This window comes from Muntiacus reevesi, chromosome 2 (assembly GCF_963930625.1).
Source record: "Muntiacus reevesi chromosome 2, mMunRee1.1, whole genome shotgun sequence".
NCBI classification, from domain to species: Eukaryota; Metazoa; Chordata; class Mammalia; order Artiodactyla; family Cervidae; genus Muntiacus; species Muntiacus reevesi.
The window spans coordinates 180,575,897-180,601,159 of NC_089250.1; the positions used below are offsets into that span (position 1 = coordinate 180,575,897).

The window sequence follows — 25,263 nt, forward strand, 5'->3', positions numbered from 1 at the left end:
AACAATTTGGTGGTTTTTTTGAAAGTTTAAACATGATTTTATCATTTAACCCAGGAATTCCGCTGTTAGGTATCCGCTCAAGAGAAATAGAAATGTGTGTCTACACAAGGACTCAGAGGAGGGTGTGCACAGTGGCTTCATTCACAGGGGCCCCCAACTGGAAACCACCCAAGTTTCCATCGACTGATGAATGGATAAACAAAACATGGGTCATTATGACAGAAGATCATTCAGCTACACAATGGAATGCAGCAGACAGACGCTACAACACAGATGAACCTGGAAAGCACGATGCTCAGTGAGAGGAGCCAGACGCCGAGGACCACACAGTGAAGGGGTCCATTTATGTGAAACGTCCAGAATAGGCAAATCCAGAGACCGAAAGCAGGAGAGTGGGTGCGGAGCTGGGGGAAGGGGCTGTGTGGGGACAGGAGTGACCCTAACAGGCATGATGTCTTTATGGGGTGGGGGGAACAATGTAAATGTTCTAAAGCTGGATCATGGTGATGGCTGCAAACTTGGCAGATTGACTACAAATCTTCGAACTCTACACTTAGAATGGGTGAATTTCATAGTACATAAAAGCATTGCCCATCCTTAATGTGTGTTTCTGAGTAGCCTGTTTCCTTTGCAAGCCCCCTTCCCAGCAGCTCTGGTAGCCTCACCAGCTGTGTCACAGAACCTTGATGGACCCCCAGGGGGAAGGAGCTGCAAGGGCCAGGAAATGGACTCTCTGGCCCTTCTCATGAGAGATGTTGGAACAGGGAACAGACAAACAGAAACTCTCACAAGCCTCATGGAGAGAGGACCACGGAAGCTAACACAAGGAAAAGAGTTTTCCAGGGACCAGCCTGTGGCTGCCGCAAACCCACACCCAGGAAGCCCAGCACCACCCCGTGGCCGATCAGTTATGCTTAAATGACGTCATACTACAAAGTGGGGTGTTTGTGAGAACACTGCAGTGAAGGGGAGAATGCAGTCCCGGGGGCCCTAAGGCCCGGCTCTGCCTGTACCGGCCCCGCACCCCCCATGGAATGCCCACCTCCTGTTGTTAGAGGGCAGGTGAGCCTGGTCCAGGTCGGGGACAGCAGCCTGCCCCTCAGTCTGAGTAGGGGCCCTCTATGGACTGTGCAGGGTTTGGGGGTGCCACCGTGTGAGCGCCACTGCTGTGTCTGCGGTGAGCCCTCAGGGACACAGCTGTAGGCAGGTGCAGTTCACCCTCTGCACGAATCCGCCCACCGACGTGGCATTGGCCAGCGTCAGGATGGCACCCGTCGGGAGCGTCTTCCCCATGGCCAGGTTCAAAACCTCCCCAGGGACCAGCACGCGGTCCCATATGGCCAGGCCTGCCATGCTCCCCACAAAGGCCTCCGAGCTGTCAAACCCGCCCCCCACGCGGTCTTGCTCCTGGCCTAGCACTAGGGACCCTCCTGGGGGGATCTCGTACCCCTCCCTGAAGCGGGAGCCAGTGGCCACGAGCCTTCGGTCCACGTGGAGCCAGTATCTGCCCAGGATGGACGTCCAGATGACACACACGTGGTGCCACTGGCCGTCTAGCAGTGGCTGGAGGGGCAGCTCCCTGAAGGCCGGGTCTCCGATCACAAAATGGACAGAGCCGGGGGTCAGGGAGTCGCGGCCGTGCAGAACCAGCTTGTTGTCATTTTCCTCAGTGGCGTAGGACAGGAGGGTGCCCAGGTGGTCCGCGGCCGTGCGGACCCAGCTGCAGATGGACAGGGCCCGCAGACCCGTGAGGAAACCGGGGTGGAGGAACCCCACATTCTCGGTGGAGGCGTTTGGGAAGATGAGTGCAGGGCCCACGTTGCAAACTAGAAACAGACGAGGGAGGGGAGTCAGCCTGCGTCGCGGGGGCGGCGGCTCACTTGTCCTCACGTGACCTGTGCCGTCTCCCAGATGGCAGGACTGACGCCAGGGCACCTGGCCAGCTGCGCTCCTCGCAGCAGGGAGCCCCGGATGAGTGTCTCGTGGCTGCTGGGACAAACCCCCCACAAATGCAGCAGCTCAAAACAAAACCCAAAGTTAGCATCTCACAATCTGGATGTCAGAAGTCCCCATGGGTCTCTCTGAGCTGAAGATCACGGTGTGGGTGGGGCTGGTTCCTCTGGAGGCTCCAGGGAGTAGCCCTTCGCTGCCCTCTGACCTCTGCTCCTGCCTCACATTGCTGTCCCTGATGCTGAGCCCCCTGTCTCCCTCTCCTGAGGACCCTGGGATGAGGTCGGATCAGCTCCCATCTCAGGGAGCTGGATGGACTTCACATTAGAAAGTTCTCTTGCCACGTGAGGTGACGCAGCCACAGGGGCTGGGGCCAGGACGTGGGCATCTTTGGTGGCATCATCCTGCTGACCAGACTTCCTCCCAAATCTGCCTGAAGGAGGGTGGGTGGGGCGGGGGGGGGAAGCCTGCATTTCTAGCTCCAGGGTAGAAGTGGGGGCTCCTGTCATGATCCAGGGCAGCGGTTCTCAATGGACATGCCTGTGTGCCCGGGGAACATCCAACAACACCTGCAGACAGTTTTGGTTGTCAGGACTTTGGGGGTCCCCAAACTTACAGCGCCGCTTTCCTGGGAGCCCTGTTGATTCCCTGCAGGTCAGCCAGTCAGCTCAGTCTTACTGGTGAGGCCCCCAGAACCATGCAGATGGAGGGAGACCTGCTCCAGACTAATTGTCCCTGAGGGCTGCAAGGCCAGACTGGGAGCAGCTGGGCCACAGCTGAGAGTTCAAGGCGGGTGGAGGCCAGAGAGGTGCCGAACACCTCTTGGTGCCCTGGAGGCCCCTACAGCTGGGGACGACCCGACCCCAGGTGCCCCTAGTGGAGAACCCTAAGCTGACGATGTGAAGCGGCAGAGGCCAGGGGCCCTCCACAGACCCCACGGGCTACAGACCGGGGCCCTGGCCCTGCAGGAAGGATCCTGTTGGTGACAGCTGAAGATGCCAGCCCTGACCCGTGTGATCACCAATGCTGAGTGAGGATTTACTGCCCGCGGGCAGCACCCAACTCGTGGGTGTGCCAGGTAGCCTGATCTGCAGGCAGGCCATCTCCTGGGTGGTTCCTTTCTTCAAAGGTGGGGCGTGTGGGGGTATGAGGGACTGAGGGCTAAGCAGGCCCCCAAGGGAGAGGTGGAGAGTGATGGGGGCGGGCAGGCGTGGTGCTTACCCTCGCCTGGGCTCTCAGGGGGCCACGCCTGCTGGTTGCCTAGACCCAGGGGCTCTTGTGCTCCCTGGAGACGGTGAGCGAAGTCCGGAGGTGGGTCCCGGGGCTCAGATGGAGCTCTGGACGCCTGCCTGCCCCCCTGCAGCTGTGGGGTGCTCCGGTTCGACGGCCTAGATGGGGCCAGGGTTACCTTTGGGGTAGCGGGGCTGGGGCTGGCCACACGCAGCTGGCCTTCGAGAGCGGCCAGCCTGGCGCCCTGGCTGTGGACGAGGGGCGTCAGGCGGAGCAGCGTGTCCTGAAGGGCCTGCACGTCCCGGGCCAGGCCGGAGATAGCGGCCCTCTGTGTCTCCTGCTCCCGGGCGCACCGTGCACTGCCCTCGCTCACGGTGGCACTCAAGGCCAGCAGCCTGTGGTCCGCCTTCTGGCTTCGGCGCTGCGTCCTCCGCACCCAGGTCTGGAGGTGGCCCAGCTCGCCCTGCATGGCCGCCTGCGACTGGTTGAGCGCCAGGGCCACGGCCCGGCTCTCATGGGCCAGGCTCCGGAACCGGGCCTCGACGTCGAAGGACAGGTTGTAGTGGCTGGCGATGCCCTGCAGGTGCGTCAGGGTCACCTCTTGGAACCTCTGAAACTGCGGAGAGGACACAGGTGGCCCCGGGGGCTTGGTCTTCAGGGCAGCTTGGTGAGGTGACTGACCTCCGCCACCAGCTCCCCCGCGCCGAGCTCGCAGCTGCAGGATGACCCCAGGCCTGCACTGCAGAGGGCGAGGGCCCCCGGGAGGCTCCCACCCCTTCCTGCAGCCACACTCTTCACTCCCCTGGTGAGGGCAGGCTGCTTGTGTGGGGATCAAAGTGGGGAGGGCTTGGGCTCCTAAGAGCCGGCCGTGGCCCCACACAGGAGTCTCTGCTCCACGGGGGACCTGAGACCCGGCGCCCCGAGGCCCAGCAGGCCCCAGCACACCTGTGGGTACCCTCCTCGGGGTCGCCCCAAGCCCACCCACCCTCACACGCAGCTGGCTTATCTTCAGAAGGAGCCCACTAAACCTGTTTTGCTATTTCAACCATAGGTGAAAAGTCAACCCATAAAAACTGCAAACTCCACTTTGAGCTCACAGAGCACAGAACTTAGCATTGTTTCTGCATCATCTCTGCTTCGCCTGCTGTCAATTAAAAACCTCTACCGCCCCACACAGTAGGTACACTTACCTGCTCTTCTAGTCTACGGAGCCTCTCAAAAAATGGTTTTCGTTGCCCCACGGGGCTGGTTGCTTGCGACAAAGCTCCATGTAGATATATGTGCAGAAGGATGAGCAAGAAAGGCAGGGTTCTTCCCGTCGGGCTGCCCATGCTGAGAAGGGGCGAGAGGAGTCCTGAATGCAGGAATACGGTCTGCTTGGAGCTGGGCCTCCACTAGGTTTGCTCGCCTCTCCCGGGGGTGGCTTCCCTTCTTCCCCTCTGGCAGGTAGTCAGGTGCCTCCCACCATCTTGATGAGAGGTATTCGCTCTGGAGACTTGAGGTTCCCAAGGACACAGGCTGAAAACAGATGCAGTGTCTTTGGAAAATAGGTCTACTTGGTACAAAGCCTGGTCCAACTGGCTCGGATTCAGGCGGGGTGATTGCTTTAGCAGGAGCGCACGGACTCATGTTCCCACCAGAGAAGTGGAGGTAGCCCAGGGACCCTGGCAGGAGCAGGGGCTCCTTAGAGCCATCTGCCGTGCACAGCAGATCCAGATCCATGAGGCCCCTCCCTCGCCCTTGGAGGAGGCAAAAGAAACAGAATTGGGAGCTGCGTTAATTCATCTCGGGCTTTGGGCTGTGAAGTGGGCTGAGTGGTAGGTCCCAGCCTAACCCTGGTGCCTGCAAATGGGAGCTTATTTGGGAAAAGGGTCTTTGCAAATACAATTAAGGATCTTGAGATGAGGTCATCTTGGATCATCCGTATGAGTCCCAAGTCCAAGGATAAGTGTCCTGAGACAGAGAGGAGACACGCAGGGGAGAGGGCCGTGTGAGGCGAAGGCCAAGGTTGGGGTGGAGCCGCCCCAGGAACAAAAGGAGCTGGGGGCGGGGCGGGGGGGTGAGAACCCTCCCAGGAGCCTCGGGGGCAACGTGGTCCTGCCAACACCCTGATCTCCGACTTCCGGGCTCCAGGGCTGCCAGGGAAAGCGTGGCTTTTGTTTTAAGCTCCCCTATTTGTGGTCATTGGTTACAGCAGCCCCAGGAGACAACACAGGCCGCCTGCCTAAGTGAATGGGGGGCAGAGACCTCATTCCAGGGCCAGGTCCATGGCCAGTGCTGACCCAGTGAAGGTAGCAGGAGAAAACCACGGTCAAGGCGGAGACTTCCAGGTGAACAAGGCGCCGGGCACAGAAACTGGTCTCCTCTCTCTCCCCAGGGTCACTCTGATGGCAGCCAAAGGACATAGCCTGGAGGAGCCACAGGGCAAGAGAAGAGATGCAGCAGCTGCCCCGGGGAGCAGAGGAAGGGGCAGAGGGGACCCGGGCGGGCAGGGAGCGGGTCTGTGTCCTGGGGCTGCAGCACCCTGTGACTACCCTGGGGGGCAGGCACAGGAGTTCATTCTCCCCCGGCTCTGGCAGCTGGAAGCCTGCAGTGGCGGGGTCAGCAGGCCCACCCTGGATCCAAAGGCTCTCGGGGAGGATCCCCTGCCGCTCCCGGGGCAGCCTCGCCCCAGTCCCAGCTGTGTCTTCACAAGGCCTTCTCCCCCATGTGTCTCTCCTCTTCTGTCCAACAAGGACACCAGTCATTGGATCTAGGGCCCACCCGGATAATCCAGGGTGATCTGATCTCGAGATCCAAAACTTGGTTACATCCACAAAGACCCTTTTTCCAAATAAGTTCACATTTATAAACACGGGGCTTAGGACTTGGATGTTTTTCTTGGCGGCTACCATTCAGTCCATTACAGGGAGGTTTGAGGGGTTGGGGGCTGTCCAGGGATGGTAGGGGGCTGGGGCGGTGTGCAGACTGGAGAGAAGAGACTCTTGTCAGTCTGAATACAGAATTGTCAGTCCCCTGCCTCCTCCCTCACCTGCTGCGCTGGGTGACTGCTCCTGCCCACCAGCCCAGCCCCCAGACGTGTCAGCTGGTTCTCTGAAGCCATGATGTCCAATCCCCCGTCCCATGAGGCTAGCCTGGGTGGAGATCCACTGCAGGTATAAAATGCACCCTGGATCCCAGGATCTAGTATAAAAAAGGAATGAGAAATGCTTCCTCAATCATCAGATTTTATATATGATTATATGTTGAAATGGTAATAATATTTTGGATGGACTGGATTAAATAAAATAATGTTTTAAAAATTAATTTCAACGCTTTCTACTTTTTATTAAGACTACTAAAATATTCAAAATTAAATATGGAGCTCATGTCATTGTTTGACTGGACAGTGTCACCTTGGAGAAAGACTCTGGGTTTGCGGGCCCCCAGGCAGAAACAGGGGTTTTCCTTTGACTCTCTTTCATCATCCATTCTTTAAAAAAAAATGGTGGAAAAAATATATATCATAAAATGCACTCATTTTAAGGGTGAAACTAACAACATGGTATTGAAGTAAATATCTACCTATTGGACTGTGGGAGTCTGAGGGTTCTGCTAGCTTCTGGAGAGCAGCAGACAGGGACCTTCCCCAGACACCTGCCCCCAGGCACCTCCTCCAGGCACCTGCCCCCAGGCAGGAGGAAGGAGGGAACTTCTTCAGTCCAGGCAGAAAACCTGTTCTTACTAACATCATGGGCAAGAGCTTCCTGCACTCCACCAAATGAACTTCCAACCACAGGGTAGACAGAAATCTGCCCAAATAGAAAAGGAACCAGGAGACAATGCAGAGGGCCAAGGAAAGGCTCAAAAGTAATCTAAAAAACACCTTCAGAAAGACAAGAAAAGCTTTGTGTCCACAAGGCAAGAAATGGATACTGTGGGAAAAGGAATAATCAGAAAGGAAGAAGCTGCTCCTGGAAATGAAAAGCACAATTTTCCAAGACACAAAGAAGTAATAAAGTAAAATGCAAATAAATAAATAAGTAGAATAGAAAAATTAAAAGGCAAAGTTAAAACAGTTGGTCAGAAAGTAGGCAAAAAGGCAAAGAGACGGAAAAGAAGAGCCAAAACACTGGATTGATCTCAGTCCAGTGAAAAGACACTACGGAGCGTGAGACTACAGGGAAGAGGGGAAGGAATCACTAGGAGGATAATCTGTGAAGCTGCTGCAGACAAGGGCATCCATCATTTGAAGACCTCGTGGCAGAGAGCCCCAGGCCAAGGGACAACTACAAGACTCATTTAAGTGTCAGACACCACAGATGAGAAGATTCTAAAAGTGTCAGAGGAAAAAACCTGGTCACCTGTGGATTGAGGCTCCCCCAGAGGGCTGTTGGCCACCTCAGCAGCAAGGCTGGCTGCCAAAGACAGGGGGCAAAACTTGACGACTCTGAATGAAATGATTTTCATTTAAAACTGAGCAGGGCTTCCCTGGTGGTCCACTGGTTAAGAATCCATCTTGCAACTCAAGGGACACCATTCGATCCCTGGTCCGGGAAGATCCCACATGCCCTGAGCAACTATTGAGCCAGGACTCTAGAGCCTAAGAGGTACAACCACTGAAATCAGCCCACCCAGAGTCTGTGACCCGCAATGAGAGAAGCCACCGCAGTGAGAAGCCTGCACAATGCAACAAAGAGTAGCCCCTGTTCGAGGCAACCAGAAAAAGCCTGAGTGCAGCATCGCAGAATCTCAATAAATCTTGAACAAAACAGAGCAGTTGGAGTGGCCAGTTAGCTCAGATGGTTAGAGAATAATACTGATAAATTGTGTATCTGTGGGGAAGAAGGTGGGAGGGGGGTTCAGGATGAGGAACACATGTAAATCCATGGTTGATTCATGTCAATGTATGGCAAAAACCACTACAATATTGTAAAGTAATTAGCCTCCAAGTAATAAAAATAAATGGAAAAAAATTGTGTATCTATTAATAGCTCAAATGTGAATCTACCTGGAGCAAAGAATAAAATCATTTTTCAGATATGCAAAGGGTTAAGAAATTTATCCTCTGTGCCATCTCTTGAGACGTTACTGAGTGACAGGATTCAGAAAAATGTGGGGATAGAGGGAGAAGGAAGCAGCTGTAGGAGCCAGGAATGAGGGCTGTAGTCCAGAAGCTGCCTGCGAGGAAGGGGCAGAGAGTCCCAGCAAGGCAGCATCCTCTCCTCCTCCCTCCTTCGCACCCACATCCAACCCATCTGGTCTCCCCCACGTGAGCCCCTTCTCATCACCTGACCCCTGGCTGTTCTCGCACTGGCTGCCTCTCTGGGCTTTCTGTATCCACGGTTGCCCCCTACCGTACACTCTCCTAACTGCACCCTGGGTGGACCCCTCTTGATGAAAGTGTAAGAGGAAAGTGAAAAAGTTGGCTTAAAACTCAACATTTATGTATGGAAAAAGTAACATGGAAACTTACGTTACCATATGTAAAATAGATAGCCCACAGGAATTGGCTGTCTGGCTCAGGAAACTCAAACAGGGGCTCTGTATCAACCTAGATTGGTGGGATGGGGCGGGAGGTTCAAAAGGGAGGGGATATATATATATATATATACTTACGGCTGATTAATACTGAGGCTTGATAGAAAACAACAAAATTCTGTAAAGCAATTTTCCTTCAATTAAAAAATAAATAAAATTTAAAAATATTTGATTTAGACTCACAAAAAACAAAAACTGAACACTCAGAAAACTAAGATCATGGCATCCAGTCCCATCACTTCATGGCAAATAGACGGGAAAACAATGGAAAAAGTGAGAAACTTTTATTTTCTTGGGCTCCAAAATCACTGGCAGATGGTGACTGTAGCCATGAAATTAAACGACGCTTGCTCCTTGGAAGAAAAGCCATGACCAACCTAGACAGCATATTAAAAAGCAGAGACATTACTTTGCTGACAAAGGTTGGTATAGTCAAAGCTATGGTTTTTCTAGTAGTCATGTATGGTTGTTAGAGTTGGATTATAAAGAAAGCTGAGCACTGAAGAACAGATGCTTTTGAACTGTGGTGTTGGAGAAGACTCTTGAGAGTCCCTTGGATTGCAAGGAGATCAAACCAGTCAATATTCATTAGAAGAACTGATGCAGAAGCTGAAACTGCAATACTTTGGCCACCTGATGCAAAGAACTGACTCATTTAAAAAGACCCTGATGCTGGGAAAGATTGAGGGCAGGAGGAGAAGGGGACGATAGAGGATGAGATGGTTGGAATGCATCACCTACTCGATGGACAGGAGTTTGAGTAAACTCCGGGAGTTGGTGATGGACAGGGAAGCCTCATGTGCTGCAGTCCATGGGGTCGCAAAGAGCTGGACACAACTGAGCGACTGAACTGGCTCTTAGGGCACTCATTTTCTTACCCCACCCAATTTTTCTTATCACTATTTGCTATCTGATATATTGTACTATTAATTCTTTGGCCACCTGATGTGAAGAGCTGACTCGTTGGAAAAGACTCTGGTGCTGGCAAAGATTGAAGGGAAAAGAGAAGAGGGCAGCAGAGGATGAGATGGTTAGATAGCATCATTGACTCAATGGACATAAATCTGAGCAAACTCTGGGAGATACCGAAGGACAGGGGAGCCTGGGGTCACAGAGTCAGGCGTGACTTAGCGGCTGAAAGACAACAACAACTATTGTACCTGTACTTTACTGTCTCCTTGACATGTGAACACAAACTTTGCTTCAGTCTCTGCTCTACAAGAGTGCCTGCTGGCGCAGCAGGCATTCAGTTGACGTGTGTTGAATTTATAACTGTTTCCCAGGTTTCCCTTCGACACCCCCTGGGCTGAAGATCTTGCCAGGACTTCGCCACTCCCCAAGGTCACCATAGGACGTTCTGCCAAGATGGAAGTTCCTTTATCTGTGCTGTGAGTTGTGGCAGGTGGCTATCTAGCCCTTGACACGTGGACAGTGCGACCAAGGAACTGGCCTGGTGGCTGGGGGCTACCGTGCAGAATGTTGCCGCCCCTACCCCAGGATACCCATCAGCACCCGAAGTCACCTCCGTTGCGACTGCTTCCTAGTCCCGGCCCTGCCTCAAGGCGGGCGGCGAGGCCGCACACGCGATCGGGGCTCAGTAGGAGCTTGTGTGTAGGGTGCGCACGTGTGGGCTCAGGAGAGAAACGGGACTCTCGGGCGGAGGGAGGGAGGGAGGAGGTCACCCTGGGAAGATGCACGCGGTGGCAGAACGAAGGCCGGCAGGCGCGAAGCAGCTAGGTTCCGAGCCACGTGCGACTCAGCACAGAGAAAACCGCCCCGCCCACCAGAAGCCACGCCCCCTCGGACACGCCACGCCCCCCCGCGCCCGCGCAGGCGCAGATGCGGCCGCCCGTCCCACGCCTCTTCCGGCTCGCCAGTTGGCGGCAGATTCGTTACAGGCAACCTGCGGGAACCTTCGTCCGGAGCTCAGATATTCAGCGCCATCTCTTTAGGCCCCGAGAGTCCTTGCTGTGCGGCTACGTGATCTGGGCTTCGAACTGACCGCTGAGCGGGCCTCGGGGGCCGTGGCGAATCAGCGACCGGTCGGCATTGGCGGAGCGAGCGGAGCCGTGGCGCACCACTGCAACTCGGCGGGCTCGAGGGTACGCCCCTCCCGGCGATCCCGGTCCTTCTTGACGCCCCTTCTGCCCCGAGACCCCCGCGCGTCCCGACGCCCTGTCCGGCTCCCCGAGGACCCCGCCGGCCCCACGTGGCCCCTGTCCGCTGCGCCACTAGGTGGGCTCAAGGCGCGTGCCGGGGCGCCGGCGCCGAGCCGGGCGGTCGCTGGCGGCTCTGCACGCCGCGAGCGGGAGCCCGCGTGCGCCGGGCCGAGCTGGGAGGCCCAGGCTCGGGGGGACACTCCGTGGGTCCCGATCTAGTGGCTGGGTGCACTGGTGTCAGACAGGTGCCGACCTCATGGAGCTCGTGCTGCAGGGGCGCCTGGCCCTACTGTCACTGTCAGTGATGCTGATGGCTTCTGGGCAGGGAGGGGGCTTGGCAGGGTGAACCGCAGGTGGGCCTCCCAGACTCAGCACCGTTGACATCTGGGTGTGGATTCTTCCCTGTGGTGAGGCTGTCCTGTGCCCCACATGTGGGATGTTTACCAGCGTCCCTGGCTCCCACCACACACTAGGGACGGAAAAGTAGCAGCCCCCAGTTGTGACATATAAAGAAGGCCCCAGACACGGGTTCCTGCGGCCTGGGTACCCTACTGCAGAGCCTCAGGCCAAGGAATGGCTCTTGGTGGAGAAAGCCCCAGCTGCTGAGGGGAGGGGAGGATACTGCTGGGTGCCAGCAGGGGTGAAGAGGAACCGGGTCCTGGGGGCCTGAGGGTGGGCTTCCTGAGAGTGTGTGAAAAATGCTCCCTTATCCGAGGCCGAGTCCCATGTGGAGGATGACAGCCCCTGGGACTTCTCACGCACCTTTCCTGTGAACCCCAGGATGGATCCTGTGGCCTCTGCTGTCCGCCTGGAAGTCCAGGAGGCTGTTCACATCCTTTCGTCATCTGAGGATGGGGGCCACATCGTCTCCACGCTGCAGTCCCTGAGGCGGTACCTTGGTGAAACGGAGACCCAAGCTCCCCCTGGGGAGCAAGAGGAGTTTAGCAGGACCCACTTTTCCACTGTTCTCAGATGTGTGGTTGGCAAGCTGAGCCCTAACTGGCTGGACCTGCTGCCAGATGGCCAGTTGAAGGAGCTGTGGGCCAGCTTCTTCCTGGAGGGCCCAGCTGACCAAGCCTTCCTGGTCCTGATGGAGTCCATTGAGGGTGCTGCCAGGTGAGTGGGGCTGGCTCTGATTATGGAGTCGCTTGTAACATCTGGAGGATTTCAAGCCAGTGGGTTCTCCAAATTATGTGACAGTTCGGCATCCTGAGAAGTGAGAAAGTAAAAGCAGCGCATGTTGGAACGCTGAACTAAAAGAGGGTTGCGTTAATCTCTGCAATGGACAGGCCCTCTGTCCTGCCGTGTGGGCGAGGGGGCCACAGGAATGGTCACACCCATGGTTGGGCGGGCCCACGGGACAGCTCCCGGCTTATGTGGTCTAAGCAGGCAGTGGGGCGTGGCCATCCTCCTGGGGAGCCCTCTCCTTCACTCTGTGGCTCCCAGCTCATCGTGAGGCACCCCAGCAAACCCTCTTCCTTGGCATCAAGCGCCTTGAGGGGATGCTGGTTTCGGTTCCCTGCGGTGGGACGGGAGGGGGCGTGTCCAGGGATCCCAAGGTATGGAGGGTGCTCAGGAAGCAAGGCTGCTCACACCTGCTCTCGGTTTAGCCCCAGCTTCCGTCTGATGAAGATGGCGCAGCTGCTGGCCAGGTTCCTGAGTGCAGGCAGGATGGCTGCTGTGATGGAGGGGCAGTGTGGGCAGCAGGCAGGGCCGGCCTCCCGCCTGCTCCAGGAGACCCTTCTCACCAGGGTGGTGGGCCTTCCCGATCGCCTGGGCAACCGTCTGCAGCGAGAGATGCTGGCCGCCTTCTTCCCTCAGAACTACTTCCCTCTGCTGGGCGAGGAGGTCCTGCGGGTGCTGCAGGCTGTGGTGGATTCTCTCCGAGGTGAGGGCCCCTCTTCTGACAGCCTCCTTGGGCCGGCGTCCGCTCTGTCCCGCCCGCCCTCTCTGGCCTCCAGGGACTCTGCCACCTCTGGGCAGTGCCACGGGCAGGTTGGACGTTATGGTCTGTCTGGGCTGCAGCAACCCACCTGTGAAGTTTCGGCCCGGCTCGGCTTGCCGTGGAGATGGAACTGGCCCTGAAGTCCTTGTGTGTGTGTCTGGCCCCCCCACTCAGAATAAGGGAACGTCTGAGGTCTGGAAACTAAAGAGCAGTGATGTGAAGAGGGTCCATCTGAGGTGGCTGCCAGCCGAAGTGTCCGTGTCCCTGTCCTTGTGGGTGGGGGCTGTGCTGGGGGCCAACTCTGAGGGAACTTCCTGTGCCCAGGGCAATGGGGCGGCATCCTGCCCACCCTCTCTGGGGCAGCAGGAGCCTGGCTTCCCCACCTGTGTGGTCCTGTGGTCTGGGAGCCAGTAGAAGCTGGGGTCGTGTCAGTCCAAGTGAGGGTGGGCATTGGCCCTCCCCACAGTGAGGCCCTCTTTCCCTGCGGCCTGGCCCCTGCGCTGCCCCAGCCCTGGCCGGAGACCCTCACCTCGCCCTCCCATCTTGTCTGAACTGAGCAGCTGCGTGATGCTGTTACCCTAAGCCTAGCTCTGAACATCCCGGCAGCTCACCCCGCCCCTTCCCAGCTCCGCCCCGCCCACTCCCAGCTCCGCCCCGCCCCCACAGCTCTGCCCCGCCCCCTCACGGCTCTGGAGCAGCTCTGGCCTCAGGTGCTTCTTTTCTGGGCCGCTTCCCGGTCGCCGTCTCACCCTATTTAGTATCGCAGCCGCCATCTCGACCTCAGAAGTGGTCAGAGTGGCCCCTGTCCTGCTGTCTGACTTTCCCTCTGCCGTGAGCTGCCATCCTGGACTTGTGTCCACAGCTGACCTGGTCCTCACAGGTCTGCTGAGAGAAATGGACCTGAGTGTTGGGTCATTGGGGCTGACGTGTCTGGAACACATCTCCTCCCCCCGCCCCCCGCCCCTCCCGCTGTGTTGGCCGGGTTGAATTCACTCCCGGATGCCCATCTGTAGATCGCAGACGCCGTGTTCCCTTCGCACGCGGGGCTGTCTGTCTCCTGCTTGGCCCCGTCACACGGCTCTTCTGGGGCAGCTGCAGCCTCTCCCAGCGCCCCACATGGTCCCTGCTTTGTGGAATCACCTTAACGATGAAGCAACTGAACATGGTGCTTTTTGATGTTGTTTTCATTGGCTCTTTGACTTGGAAACAATGCTGGTGGGGCTGGAGTTAGACTGAACGAGTTGGCCATTTTACGATGCGGGATCCCCCTGCCAGGAGCCAGGTCTGTCCCTACGAGGCCGGGTGCACACGGGTGGTCTCATCGCCTCCTCCTCCCATCCCAGGTGGCTTGGACTGCTCCGTCTCCTTTCTGTCTCAGGTCCTAGGCAAAGCCTGCGTTCACGGGAGACAGAGTGAGTGTCCCTGCTGTGGGAGAGGCTGCGACGTGTCCCGGGAGGGGCGGTGCGCTTGTCTGGCCCTGGCCCTGCTGGGTGGGGCTCGTCTGCAGTCACTGGACTCCCCATGGGCCCCGGGCTCAGGGCACCCTTTTCTTCTCCTCAGAGGAGCTCCTGGGCGTGCTGGTGCCCCGGCTGATGGTGCTGACCCAGGGCAACTGCCTCTGGCAGCGGGTCTGCTGGCGCCTGGTGGAGTGTGTGCCCGACCAGGCCATGGAGGCCGTGCTGAAGGGGCTCGTGGAGGCTGCCCCGGGGTAAGAAGCGAGGCATCTTCCTGCTGCAGACGCTCCTCTCCCAGAAGGGCGGGTGGTGGGGATCCAGAGGGCGCCTGGCCTGCCCGTCTCTGTGTGGTCAGCACCATGGCACCTGGGTGGGGGCCCCTCCATCTGGTGACTGGTCCTTTCTTGGAGTTCAGTCATGCAAATGCCCATCGCTCCTCACTCCTGGTGGCCGAGTCAGGCCCCTCTGTCTGCACCTCTGTCTTCTCTACACCGGAAAGTCCCTGTGCTCAGAAAACTGAAGTCCTGCAGGAGGGTGCTGGGCCCGCGGCTCCATCCTGCCTGGTGACCATGCCCGGGGGCTCTCATGGAAACCATGGGAGAAAGTGCTGGTCTCTCACTTGAAGGAAGCAGGGGTCTCTTAGTCTAGATCAGAGACTGCAAACTACAGCCTTTGTGGCTCACCCTGTGCTTTTACGAATAAAGTTTTATTGGCGCACAGCCACGCTCAGTTGTGGACCTACCTGCCGTGACTGCTTCCGGCTGTGGCATCTACAGAGCCCAGTGGGCCATGTGCCTGGCCCTGCCCAGAGAAAGCTGGCTGCCCTGCCTGAATGGAGCATTTCACCTGGACCCATCGGGGCAGGGAGGGATGTCCTCTGTGTCCAGCACTGGGCTCCCCAGTCTCCACAGTTACTGGGAAGAGGGAGGGTCAGCACCGACTTGAGGCTGGGGCGCCTCCTTGGCCCCCCAGTGGTCAGCGCGGATCCGGGGAATTCCGAGTCCTGCTTTTCCCTCTCACCCTGCCACGCCTCACAGGCCAGAGGTCCTCTCACGGCTGCTGGGGAACCTGGTGACAAAGAGCAAGAAGGCCCAGTTTGTGATGACGCGGAAGCTGCTGTTCCTACAGTATAGTTGCTCGGTGAGGGCCGGCGGGGTGGGACCTGCGCTCGGCTCCCTGGACCCTCCTGCCCCTGGGCTCCCTGGCCGGGCAGGCGGTATCTGTCTGCAGACGGTGATGCGAGCCTGGCTGTGTCGCAGACGCCCGTGCTGCAGAGCCTGCTGGGGTATCTGGCCATGGACAGCCAGCGGCGCCCGCTCCTCGTGCAGGTAAGGGACCCCTGACCCCCAGGGAGCGTGTTCCTGCTGGGGGGTGGAGGGCGCTGGGCGGAGCCTCTTGGGGGCTGGCGGGACACTGTCAGGAGGGGGTGGGGTGTCTGACAGGCTGCACCCGCTGCCCGCCAGGCGCTGAAGGAGCTCCTGGAGACATGGGGCAGCAGCAGCGCCATCCGCCACGCACCCCTGGAGCAGCAGCGCTACGTCAGCAAGGCCGTGCTCATCTGCCTGGCGCACTTGGGGGAGGCGGAGCTCCGGGCCTGCCGGGACGGTGAGTGCCCGGGGCGCCCCATCCCCCACCCCAGCACCCCCCACCCCGCCCCCAGCTCAGCCCCGTGGCTTGGTGCTTCCAGAGCTGCTGGCCAGCCTGATGGACGGAGTGAAGAACCGCCTGGACAGCAGCCTGCCCCCCGTGCGCCGCCTGGGCATGACTGTGGCCGAGGTGGCCAGCGCCCGACTGCACCCTGAGGGGCCTTCCCTGAAGTTCCAGGTGAGCACGGGCGCTGCCCGCTGGGCCCTCCCAGAGCCGCCGTCTCTCCCGCCCGTCACTGCCCACTGGGCCCTCCCAGAGCTGCCGTCACTCCCATCCCAGTCACTGCCCACTGGGCCCTCCCAGAGCCACCGTCACTCCCACCCATCACTGCCCACCCGCTGGGCCCTCCCAGAGCCGCCGTCTCTCCTGCCCGTCACTGCCTGCTGGGCCCTCCCAGAGCTGCCGTCACTCCCGCCCGTCACTGCCCGCCTGCCGGGGTCCAGACCATGGAGCATCTGTGCCCTGGTGTCCCCACACAAGCCCCCAGGGGACTCTCAGGACAGAGCCCTCTCAGGCCCCTCCATCCACTGAGCCCCCGGACATCCTGGGAGACGGGGCCCCATCTGCCCCGTCCCTGGGGATGCCCAGACCCTCTGGCCCCTGGTGCCACCCTCTGCGGAGGGAAACCTAGTTGCTCTTGAGGGGCAGCTGGCTGGCTGGCCGTGCAGACCTCAAGCTGTGATGGTGGCTTCAGAGGGTCCCCACAGTGCTGCCCCTGCTGCACCCGTCCCACCGACTCCAGCTCATCTTCGTTGCAGTATGAAGAGGACGAATTGACCCGAGAGATATTGGCCTTGGCTGCACCCTGGCCGATGCCTGACGGCCCCTCGGAGGCAGGGTGAGGGGCCCACTCGGAGCTCTGGGCATGGTGGACCCGGCAGGCGGCTCCTTCACACCTGCTACTCCTGACCTGTCCTGGCTGAGACAGAAGCTGAGATGCAGACAGGGGCTTAGCGAGTGTTCCCCAGGAGGTGCGGGTTCTGGGACGAGTCTCGCAGGGCAGCCCTGAGGGTTCCTTTTTTGTTTCTAAAGCCTGCCTGTGGCTCCCGTCGGTGGGGAGTCTCCTGACCAAGAGACGGTGGATGGTGGTGGCCCCCAGGCTGGGCGGGAGGGCTCCGACTCCGAGCTGGACAGGTAGGGGCGGCCCCACGAGGGAGGGCGTGAAGGCCCTGGCAGGACCATCTTGGAATGTGGGCCCCGCAGCGCTGGCTCCCTCTGTCCCTCGGGTCCTCCTCCCACTGGGAAATCAGCCCGCAGGCTCTGAGGGCCCCAGGACCGGTGGGACCGAGTGCCTGTGCGTCCTCCTCAGTGATGATGAGCTGGTCCCCTACGACATGTCGGGGGACAGGGAGCAGAGGAACAGCAAGACGCCCGCGTATGTGCGGGACTGCCTGGAAGGTGCGTCCTCTGCGTCCCGGGTCTCCCGCCCCCTGCCCAGCCTGCCCACCCGCCCCGCCTCACTCGGGCTGTGGGGGCCTCTCTGCAGCTCTGACCGCATCTGAGAACTGGGAGCGCTGGGAGGCGGCCCTGCAGGCCCTGGAAGGCCTGGTCCTCAAGAGCCCAGCCGCCACCCGGGAGGTGAGCATGCAGGCCTGACAGGTGTCGGCAGGGAGCGCCCGGGCCTCTGGTGGTGTGGGGGAAGTGGCAGGGCCCCTACGATCATGCATCTTGACCCTTGACCCCGTGGGCAGGTGAGCCTGGAGCTGGCCAAGGTGCTGCTGCACCTGGAGGAGAAGACGGTCATAGCGGGGTTCGAGGGGCTGCGCCAGAGGGCGCTGGTGGCCGTCACAGTCACGGACCCGGCACGGGTGAGTCCTCGCGATGTGCGGAGCATGGGTCGTGGCCCCGGTGGGGGCTGCGCAGGGGGCCCCCTCCGGGGTCGTGGCCCTCAGCCACCTCCTGCCCGCCTGGCCTAGGTGGCGGAGTACCTGGCTGTGCAGTTCTATGCCCTCAACTACAGCCTCCGGCAGCGCATGGACATTCTGGACGTAAGTGCCCAGGCCTCTGCCCACCCCCATCAGAGCAGCACTGGCGGGCCTGGCACAGAGCCCTGGAGGGGGACGGGGCAGGTGTTTGCCAGAATCTTCGTGGAGGGACCAGAGGCCTCCCCAGCCCCTGTCGCTGGTGTGAGAGCCTGGGACCAGTGTCTGTCTGGTGCTGACACAGCATGGCCTTGGGGGCTGCGTCCTTTGTGTTAAATAATGGCTTCACTGAGTTGTGATGCACACGTCATAAATTCAGTTTTATGATAAGCAAAATGGGGTATGTTCACACAGTGAAGTATGACTTGGCTTGAAACAGGAAGAAAATTCTGACATGATGCTCAGTGAAGTAAGCCAGACTCCAAAGGACAAACAGTATATGATCTGACTTACACAGAAAATGGACGGGCGGGGAAGGGCAGGAGTCCGTGTTCCCCGGGGCAGAGTTCTGTCTGCGGGGACGGGAAGGCTCTGGAGGTGCCGGGGACGGTGGCGCTTTCCCTAGGTTGGAGCTCTCTTCCCTTTGCCCACGAGATGGGGGTGGCAGGACTGAGTGGGCTTTGGGAGAAGTGACGGGGGCCTGGGCTCCTCAGCAGGGAGCGCCCACCTGCCCCCCACAAAGTGGAGTGCAACTGCAGGACCAGATCCGATTTGCCGCAGGGCTCCCGGAACCGCCCCACGGGGACCGCTGGGCCCTCTGCGGTCCACCTCACCTTGAATTTGGAAACTGTCGTCCTTCCCCAGCGGGGTGGCAGCTGCCCCGGGTCTCCTCTCCTCTAGGTCCTGGTCCTGGCCGCCCAGGAGCTGTCCCGGCCCGGGTGCCTCAGGAGGGCCGCCCAGCAGGGCTCCCCGGGGCCCGGCTCCCAGCCCAGTGTGGCTGCGGTCCCGGCCTGGCAGGCGGTGGTGGAGGAGCGCGTCAGACGCAAGACCCGGCGGTTCTGCAAGGTCAGCTGGGCCCCGGCGTGGCCTCCCAGACGGGGCCTCTGCCCCGTGGGCACGGTGCCCACTCGTGTCCCAGGAAGGGAGGGAGGGTTTCGGTGGTGGATGCTTGCCACAGGGCATCAGGCTGAAGGGGCTGTAAGGCTAGGAGAACAGCCCCGAGGTTCAGCAGCAGCAGTTGGCCGCTGGGCACGACACGGGGCCATGTCTGGAGACTTTCTCATCCTCACCAGGGTGGGGGGTGACCAGCCCTCCTGAGGGTCCCCGTGTATCCACGGGGCCTTGAGTGCGCGTGTGTTTAGCAGGGCTCCGCGGGGTGGGCAGCAGCCGCTGGCCCCAATGAATTCAACGCAGTGGCTGGTTACTTCTTCTTCCCCCTCCTTCAGCGTTTCGACAGGTGAGGGCATTTTCTAGAGCCTGTGGTTTGGGGAACAGGAGCCCTGGATGCTCCCAGGCTGGGGGCTGAGGTGGGGTCAGGTCAGCAGGGTCAGGACCTTGACTGTGGTTGCTCATAGCGTAAGTGACGATAGAGCGTCAGGATGTCTGTCACAGATGCTGGGCTCATGGCAGGGCTGGGCCAGAGCCTCCCTGGTGTCTCAACACAGCCGCCCCCATGTACCTCCTCGTCCCGGCTTCCTGCCCCAGGCCGGGCTTGACCAGGCGGCCCTGCAGAGTGACGGGGTGTCTGTCCACTGCCTCCCCCTTGCGGCTCTGGGCAGCACGTGGGGTGAGGAGGTGAGGAGGGCCGTCCAGGCCTGGGGTCTCTCTGTGGCCCAGGAAGTCGGGGAGCCAGGCCTGAGCGCCTGGCCAGCACCATTGCTGGGTTCTGTGTTGTAGGCCTGTGGTGACCTTTGACCTTTTGGGAGATGACCAGCTGGTTCTTGGGAGACTGGCCCATGCCTTAGGGGCCCTGATGTATCTGGCCGTGAACACCGTGGTGAGTGCCTGACGACCCAGCCCTGGGAGATGCCCCGGCCTCCTGGCCCCGCCACCCTTGCCTCGGGACGGGCGTGTTGGGCCTTGTGGGCCCTGCGGCGGGGGCCGCTGGCACCTGGACCCCTGCCCACTGGCGTGCCTGTTGCAGGTGGCTGTGTCCATGGGCAAGGCCCTGCTGGAGTTCGTGTGGGCTCTTCGTTTCCACAGGGACGCGTGAGTGGCCGCAGGGCTGAGGGCAGTCGGGTGGGGGGTCTCGGATCCTGTGGGTCGTGGACAGCAGCAGGTGGGCAGGGCTGGGGTGGGCAGCACTGCATGGCAGCTCCTCACGGCTCAGCCTACGTCTTCTTGGCAGCTACGTGCGCCGGGGCCTGCTGTCTGCCATCTCCTCCGTCCTTCTCAGCGTGCCAGCCGAGCGGCTGCTGGCGGACCTGCCGGACGAACTTCTGGAGGCCCGGTCCTGGCTGGCAGGTGGGTGCTGGGCCAGGGCCGAGGTGGTGAGGCTGAGGGGGCCGTCAGCTTGTGGGTGGCGGGACACGGTCAGTCACTTCAAGGCACCCTGTGGGGAACGTTGGGGCAGTGCTTGTATCCAGGCTGGACAGGTTTGCCCTCTGTGAGGTTACTGGTGTCCTGCCACCCCCCCGCACCCCTCCCCCAACCGGGTCATATGTTCTTTTTAAAAATTCCCCTGTGGACAGCATGACCTCTGCCTGTGGGCACTTGAGCCATGGCCCTCAGCACGCTGTGCCCATGTGCACCTGCGGGGCTCACAGCTCAGGGGCCTCTGATGACGGCCTTTCTCTGCCCACCTGCCCCCACGAGGCCACCAGCCCCTGCAGCCCAGCCTGTCGGGTCTTTGCTGGTTTCCCAGCCGTCCTCGCACAGCGGCTGAGGCGCCTCCCGGGCCGGGCTTCCAGCCCAGGTGCCCCGCATCTGGGCTGCTTCCAGGTGACGTGCAGGCTGAGCCCGGTGCCCTGACACTGCGCACATTCCTTTCTGTCTTCGCAGATGTGGCGGAGCAGGATGCAGACGAGGACTGCCGGCTGCTGGCGGTGAAGGCGCTGCTGGTGCTGGAGAAGCTCCGCGACAGGCTCCTCCCGCTCTCCTCTCCTTAGGCCCTGACCCCTGACCCTTGAGCCCGGGAGGCACATCGCTGGATGAGCAGGGCGCCTGTTGCAGGCTGGAGTGCCTGCGGCTCGGCTCAGACGTCCACCAGGGACTCAGGGTGCCGCCCCCCACGGCCTGACACTGGGATGTGGCCGCTGCGGCTCTGGACTAGGGCTGTAGGACGGCCGCTGGGCAGGAGCGGGGAGCCGTGGCTCAGCCTGGCCTTCGTGCAGACCGTAGACCAGGGTGTTGAGAACACCGGAATGAAGCGTGAGGGGGCAGTGGTTCTCTCTTGGGCAGGGACCCTGGCGTGCAGACGGGGAGACGCGAAAATGGGGCCAGGAAGGGGATGCGGGCCCTTGAGAAAATAGGCTTTATTTGGAGAATTTCAGCAAATAGATGCGGGGTTGAGGGTGGGAGAGGGTGAGGCAGCCCCTGACAGCCCCTCGCGGTAGGAGCTGGTGACGGAAGGCGCAGTCTGGAGGCACAGAGCCCCGGGCACAGCCAGTACCAACTGCTGCCACCCTGTGGTCAGGACGGGCTGTGCTGCAGGAACCAGTCAGATGTGCTGCTGGGCGACCCGCGTGGGTGCTGGGAGATACCTCAGGTTCTTAGGCTTCACACCCTGTAGTTGGGGAACGTCATGGAGAAAATAAACCTACTCCCTTGACTACAAAAGGGCTAAAACCACCTCAGCAAGGATCAGGGACTCAGAGGGGTGGCTTAGAGACACCCCCCGACACCCGCCAGACAGGCCAGCATGTCTTCCTGCAGCTCTGTCTATGGACTCGGGCGCAGAGCTCGTCAGGGATGTTGGGCCCCGCTCCGGGAGAGGCGGGTGGGTCCCAGAGCCTGGTGGCGGCTCAGGGCCCGCTCTCCACCTCCTCGGCCACCTCCTCGTCCGCCCCCTTGTGCTCCTCCACGCTGTTGTGCCGCATGCGCTCAGGTGCCTCGCAGGTCAGAGGGAGCCCCAGGCCCTGGTGCACGGCGTCCACGATGTGCTGGCTCACGTAGTAGGACATGTTGGCGGAGGGCAGCCGCCGCCGCATCTCCTCCAGGTACTTGTAGGCCTGGGGACAGAGGGCAGCCAAGACGGTCAGCGCACAGAACAAGGGCCCGGCCGTGGTCAGAGTGGGCAGCAGAGGACGGGGCTCCGGGGACCTCGTGACCTTCCCAAGTGTGGCGACGGCCGGGGCTCTGGGGCCAGTGCTGTGACCTTCCCTGGGAGGAGTCCTGTGGGCAGGCTAACAGCAGGATCTTGTGTCTGGGGCCACAGCCCTGGAGGGTGGGCCCCCCTGGATGCTCACGGGGGACCCTGGGAAAGGATTCACATGCTTCATTCACTGGGGGGGAGGGCAGCACAGTTTACACACACACGGTTTGCCTGCTCCTGTGCCCCAACTACTGGCCTTCACAGTACAACTACGGAGCCATAAGCCGCAATGAGGGTCCGTCAGCCACAGTGAAAGATCCCACATGATGCGAGGAAGGTCCTGTGTGCTGGTGCAGCCAAATAAATTAAAAAAAAGGTTTGTCTTGTGTATTTTGACCAGGCGTCCAGTCTAGTGCAGTCAGTCGGCCCTGTGGTTAGTTAGTCTTGTGTGTGTGTGGTCCTTGGCCAGGGGCTGGTATTTCCTATGGGGCCTCTTCTGGTTCTGCTAAGTGGGAATCTGGGGGGCATGGGGGCCACCCAGGAGCTCGGGGGGGCGGTCTGAGGCAGGATAGACATGCTTATACCTGCTCCACCTGCGCCCCTGTGGGGAGGGTCACATGCGAGCATGAGGGGCCTCACGTGGCTTGTGTGGGTTCACTAAGAATCAATTCAGGATGTGAACAAAGTTTCCAGGAACTCTGACTTTATGAGGAAATGATGGTCACATCTGAGCATTTCTTCCAGATGATACAATTCTAGAGCAGTCATCTCAGATATAATTGGGAGATATAAACAAAGATTGTGAGATAAGCTAGGCTATTTGGAGGAACGAGGGGTGCAGCATACAGGTGCCCAGACTCCCTGATGACGGGGAGGCAGTGTTGGGCACCAGGGCCATCCCTCATGTCTGCCGAGTGCCGGCTACAGGCCAGGAGCCGTGCTGGGCGCACAGGAGGCCCAGGCCAGGCTGGTGGGCACTGCGGTGAGAGGCCTAGCCCAGTGAGGGTGGAGGTGGTTGGGCAGCTGCGGGTTTTGGGCTGGGAGCTGCTACATGGATGGGAGGGTGGGAAGCAGGAAAGGACTTCAGGGGGCCGGGGGACTCGGCAGCGCACAGGGGCAAGGCAGCAGTGTCTCCAGGAGGGTTGGGGGTCTGTCAGGGCTATTACGACAGGGGAGGTGCATCTAGCGGGAGACGGGGGAGACACCCCCCCACCTCGTGCCCCCGAAGCTGCAAGGAGGGTTTCTGTGTTCCCCTCCTGGGAGGAGACATGCAGGCCTTCCCTGTCTCTATTTACAGGTTTTTTTAAATTTGGAGTTACTGTATCCCCCAGGGGACCCCCCCTGGTGGACCAGTGGCTAAGACTCTGCCCATCCCTGGCCTGGGGCCAGGGCTCCATCCCCGGTCAGGACATCGAAAATCCTGTGTGCTGCAATGAGGACCTGGCGTAGCCAAATAAGCAAATAAATAAAAGAGCTTAAAAATGAAAACCCCACAGGCTTCAAAGCTTGAAACCACAAAGAATTTGGTGAAACGCTTGCAATGTGATATGATACTGAGGATTCAGAGGTCTAAGTATCTCTGCTGTCCAGCTTGTGTTCTCCTAAAAGGGGAACACTGTTTGGTTCACTTCAGAGCTGTCTCCACAACAACAGAAGGGCTCGGAGCTGGAAGTGGATGGGCCGAAAGGACACGGGTGAGCCGGCCAGGAAGTCTGAGCTCATGGTGCTGGCCCCCAGGTTGGGGCTGCGGGCGGATGCTCGGCTTCCCTGGGAATCAGGGCCACGCCCCACAAGGCTGGCACGGCCCGCTGGCGACATTTCTGGAACAACTGGTCGATGCAGGGCTTGTGAGCGCTTGGGAAAGGAATGGGCCTTGGGTCACTGCCTGCGGGGGCCGGGCCGGGCAGCGCTCTGGGCCTCGGCAATGTATGTGTGCAGCCCGTGGGGACACGACAGGAAAACATGGTGGGCAGAGCTCTGCTGTCTGCATGAGAGGATGGAGGCTTCCGCTGGGCTCTCTTTAGGTCAGCCTCCCACCAGCAAGGACAGACTGCACAAACGCATCCGGCTCCAGAGAACAACCGTGGCAGGTGTGTTGGGGCCCACGCTCAGGTGACTTCTGCTTGTAACCATTGCCTCAGGGAGGCCCGAGCCCAGGCGCTGGGAGATGTGAGAGGCATGCAGAAGCCACACCCTGTCGTTGAGAGAGCCAGAACTGGAACCAGAACTGCGTCCACATGGCAGCCGGCATGTGAGGAACAGGGGAGCCCTGGAGCCCAGGTCCCGGCCTTGGCTGGACCCTGACACTGCACGCAGTGTAGACGGGCCGGAAAGAATACGGCAGAAAAAAATATTTACAGATTTCCCAAATACAGTCTCAAAAGGATCAAACTGTTTCCAAGTAACTTACTCTCATCTCAGAAGAAAGCTCAGTGATGTCTAAACACACACACACGGGGCTTCCGTGGTGGCTCGGTGGATGAGGACTCACGTGCAAGGTGGATGGGCGCAATCCCCGGTCTGGGAAGACCCCACGCGCCACGGAGCAACTAAGCCCGTGCACACAACTACTGAGCCTGTGCCGTAGCACCCGCGTGTCCGAGAGCCCGCGCTCTGCAACGAGAAGCCCGTGCACCTTAGCGAGGAGTCACTCCTGTTTGCTGCAGCTACAGAAAGCCTGGGCACAGTAACGAAGACCCAGCACAACCAAAGGTAAATAAATAACGTTAAAAAACATACACAGACACTCACACAGGGACACAGGCACACACACACAAAGACAGAGTCGCCTGACAACCTAAAACATCTGCAGTGTCTAGAATCCAATACATAATCACCAGGCCTGCAAAACAGCAGGAAAATACAAGCCACAATAAAGAGAGAAGACTCGACCAACAGAAACACCGGAACCTAAGCCAGGAGTGGAGGACTGTGCGGTAAACACGCGTGTGCACAGGAAGGCAGAGGAGAGCGCCGCACAGTGAGGAGACCGGGAGAGCACAGCGCGCTGCGGGGGCCGCGGGGGCTGGACCCAAAGGACGGACGCGAGTCTCTGCACGAATGGTGCGCTTTGCCGCACAGCAGTGCGGAGAGACTACGTTCCAAAGACAGAGGAGAGACACGCGAGACGCAGGGAGGAGAGGCGGTCCAGACCCACGGGGGTACAAGTGCAGACGGAGCAACAGGAGAGCTGTAACCTGCAGCAACAGCACGGCAGCTGCACCAGTGCGAACAGGCACATTCT

The 25,263-nt window shown here is 59.7% G+C and overlaps 3 protein-coding genes across 11 annotated transcripts in view; 1 reads left to right on the forward strand and 2 right to left on the reverse strand.

Moving 5' to 3' along the window:
• Positions 1–1,185: 1,185 nt before the first annotated feature.
• On the reverse strand, positions 1,186–11,728 carry PTX4 (pentraxin 4). Its single transcript, XM_065923995.1, has 5 exons — positions 11,622–11,728; positions 6,212–6,363; positions 4,371–4,698; positions 3,172–3,796; positions 1,186–1,826 (listed from the first exon to the last, which is right to left on the reverse strand). Exons 3-5 carry the CDS (start codon positions 4,509–4,511, stop codon positions 1,186–1,188), a joined length of 1,407 nt encoding a protein of 468 aa, XP_065780067.1. The 5' UTR covers positions 4,512–4,698; positions 6,212–6,363; positions 11,622–11,728.
• Positions 10,564–21,245, forward strand: TELO2 (telomere maintenance 2). 5 transcript variants are annotated; one of them, XM_065923992.1, is made up of 21 exons: positions 10,564–10,935; positions 11,640–11,975; positions 12,470–12,747; positions 14,148–14,216; positions 14,365–14,512; positions 15,296–15,398; positions 15,518–15,586; positions 15,722–15,863; positions 15,946–16,082; positions 16,664–16,743; positions 16,938–17,039; positions 17,215–17,303; positions 17,392–17,483; positions 17,597–17,713; positions 17,822–17,893; positions 18,668–18,832; positions 19,132–19,223; positions 19,664–19,763; positions 19,911–19,975; positions 20,115–20,230; positions 20,768–21,245. In XM_065923992.1, exons 2-21 carry the CDS (start codon positions 11,641–11,643, stop codon positions 20,872–20,874), a joined length of 2,478 nt encoding a protein of 825 aa, XP_065780064.1. In that variant the 5' UTR covers positions 10,564–10,935; position 11,640; the 3' UTR covers positions 20,875–21,245. The 5 variants fall into 5 exon arrangements, 3 of the variants coding, with proteins under 3 accessions (XP_065780064.1, XP_065780065.1, XP_065780066.1); XM_065923993.1 differs by having other exon boundaries at positions 10,564–10,802; XM_065923994.1 differs by lacking the exon at positions 17,822–17,893.
• Positions 21,246–21,729: 484 nt separating this feature from the next.
• IFT140 (intraflagellar transport 140) overlaps positions 21,730–25,263 on the reverse strand; it is a 53,587-nt gene continuing 50,053 nt past the window's right edge. For all 5 annotated transcript variants that reach the window (XM_065923986.1, XM_065923988.1, XM_065923987.1 and 2 more), the window contains exon 31: positions 21,730–21,936. In XM_065923986.1, coding sequence (XP_065780058.1) covers positions 21,730–21,936 — 207 coding nt within the window. The remainder of the gene's footprint in view (positions 21,937–25,263) is intronic.

What these genes read in the sequence shown, in the direction of transcription:
- PTX4 (XM_065923995.1), bottom strand. Translation starts at nt 4,511, where the DNA reads ATGGGCAGCCCGACGGGAAGAACCCTGCCTTTCTTGCTCATCCTTCTG. An exon ending in TCCGTAGACTAGAAGAGCAG is followed by an intron (nt 3,797 to 4,370) that starts GTAAGTGTACCT and finishes TCCTCTCCGCAG; the next exon opens with TTTCAGAGGTTCCAAGAGGT. An exon ending in CCCTGAGAGCCCAGGCGAGG is followed by an intron (nt 1,827 to 3,171) that starts GTAAGCACCACG and finishes GTCTGTTTCTAG; the next exon opens with TTTGCAACGTGGGCCCTGCA.
- TELO2 (XM_065923992.1), top strand. Translation starts at nt 11,641, where the DNA reads ATGGATCCTGTGGCCTCTGCTGTCCGCCTGGAAGTCCAGGAGGCTGTT. An exon ending in GGCCTTCCCTGAAGTTCCAG is followed by an intron (nt 16,083 to 16,663) that starts GTGAGCACGGGC and finishes TCTTCGTTGCAG; the next exon opens with TATGAAGAGGACGAATTGAC. An exon ending in AGACCCGGCGGTTCTGCAAG is followed by an intron (nt 18,833 to 19,131) that starts GTCAGCTGGGCC and finishes TGTGTTTAGCAG; the next exon opens with GGCTCCGCGGGGTGGGCAGC.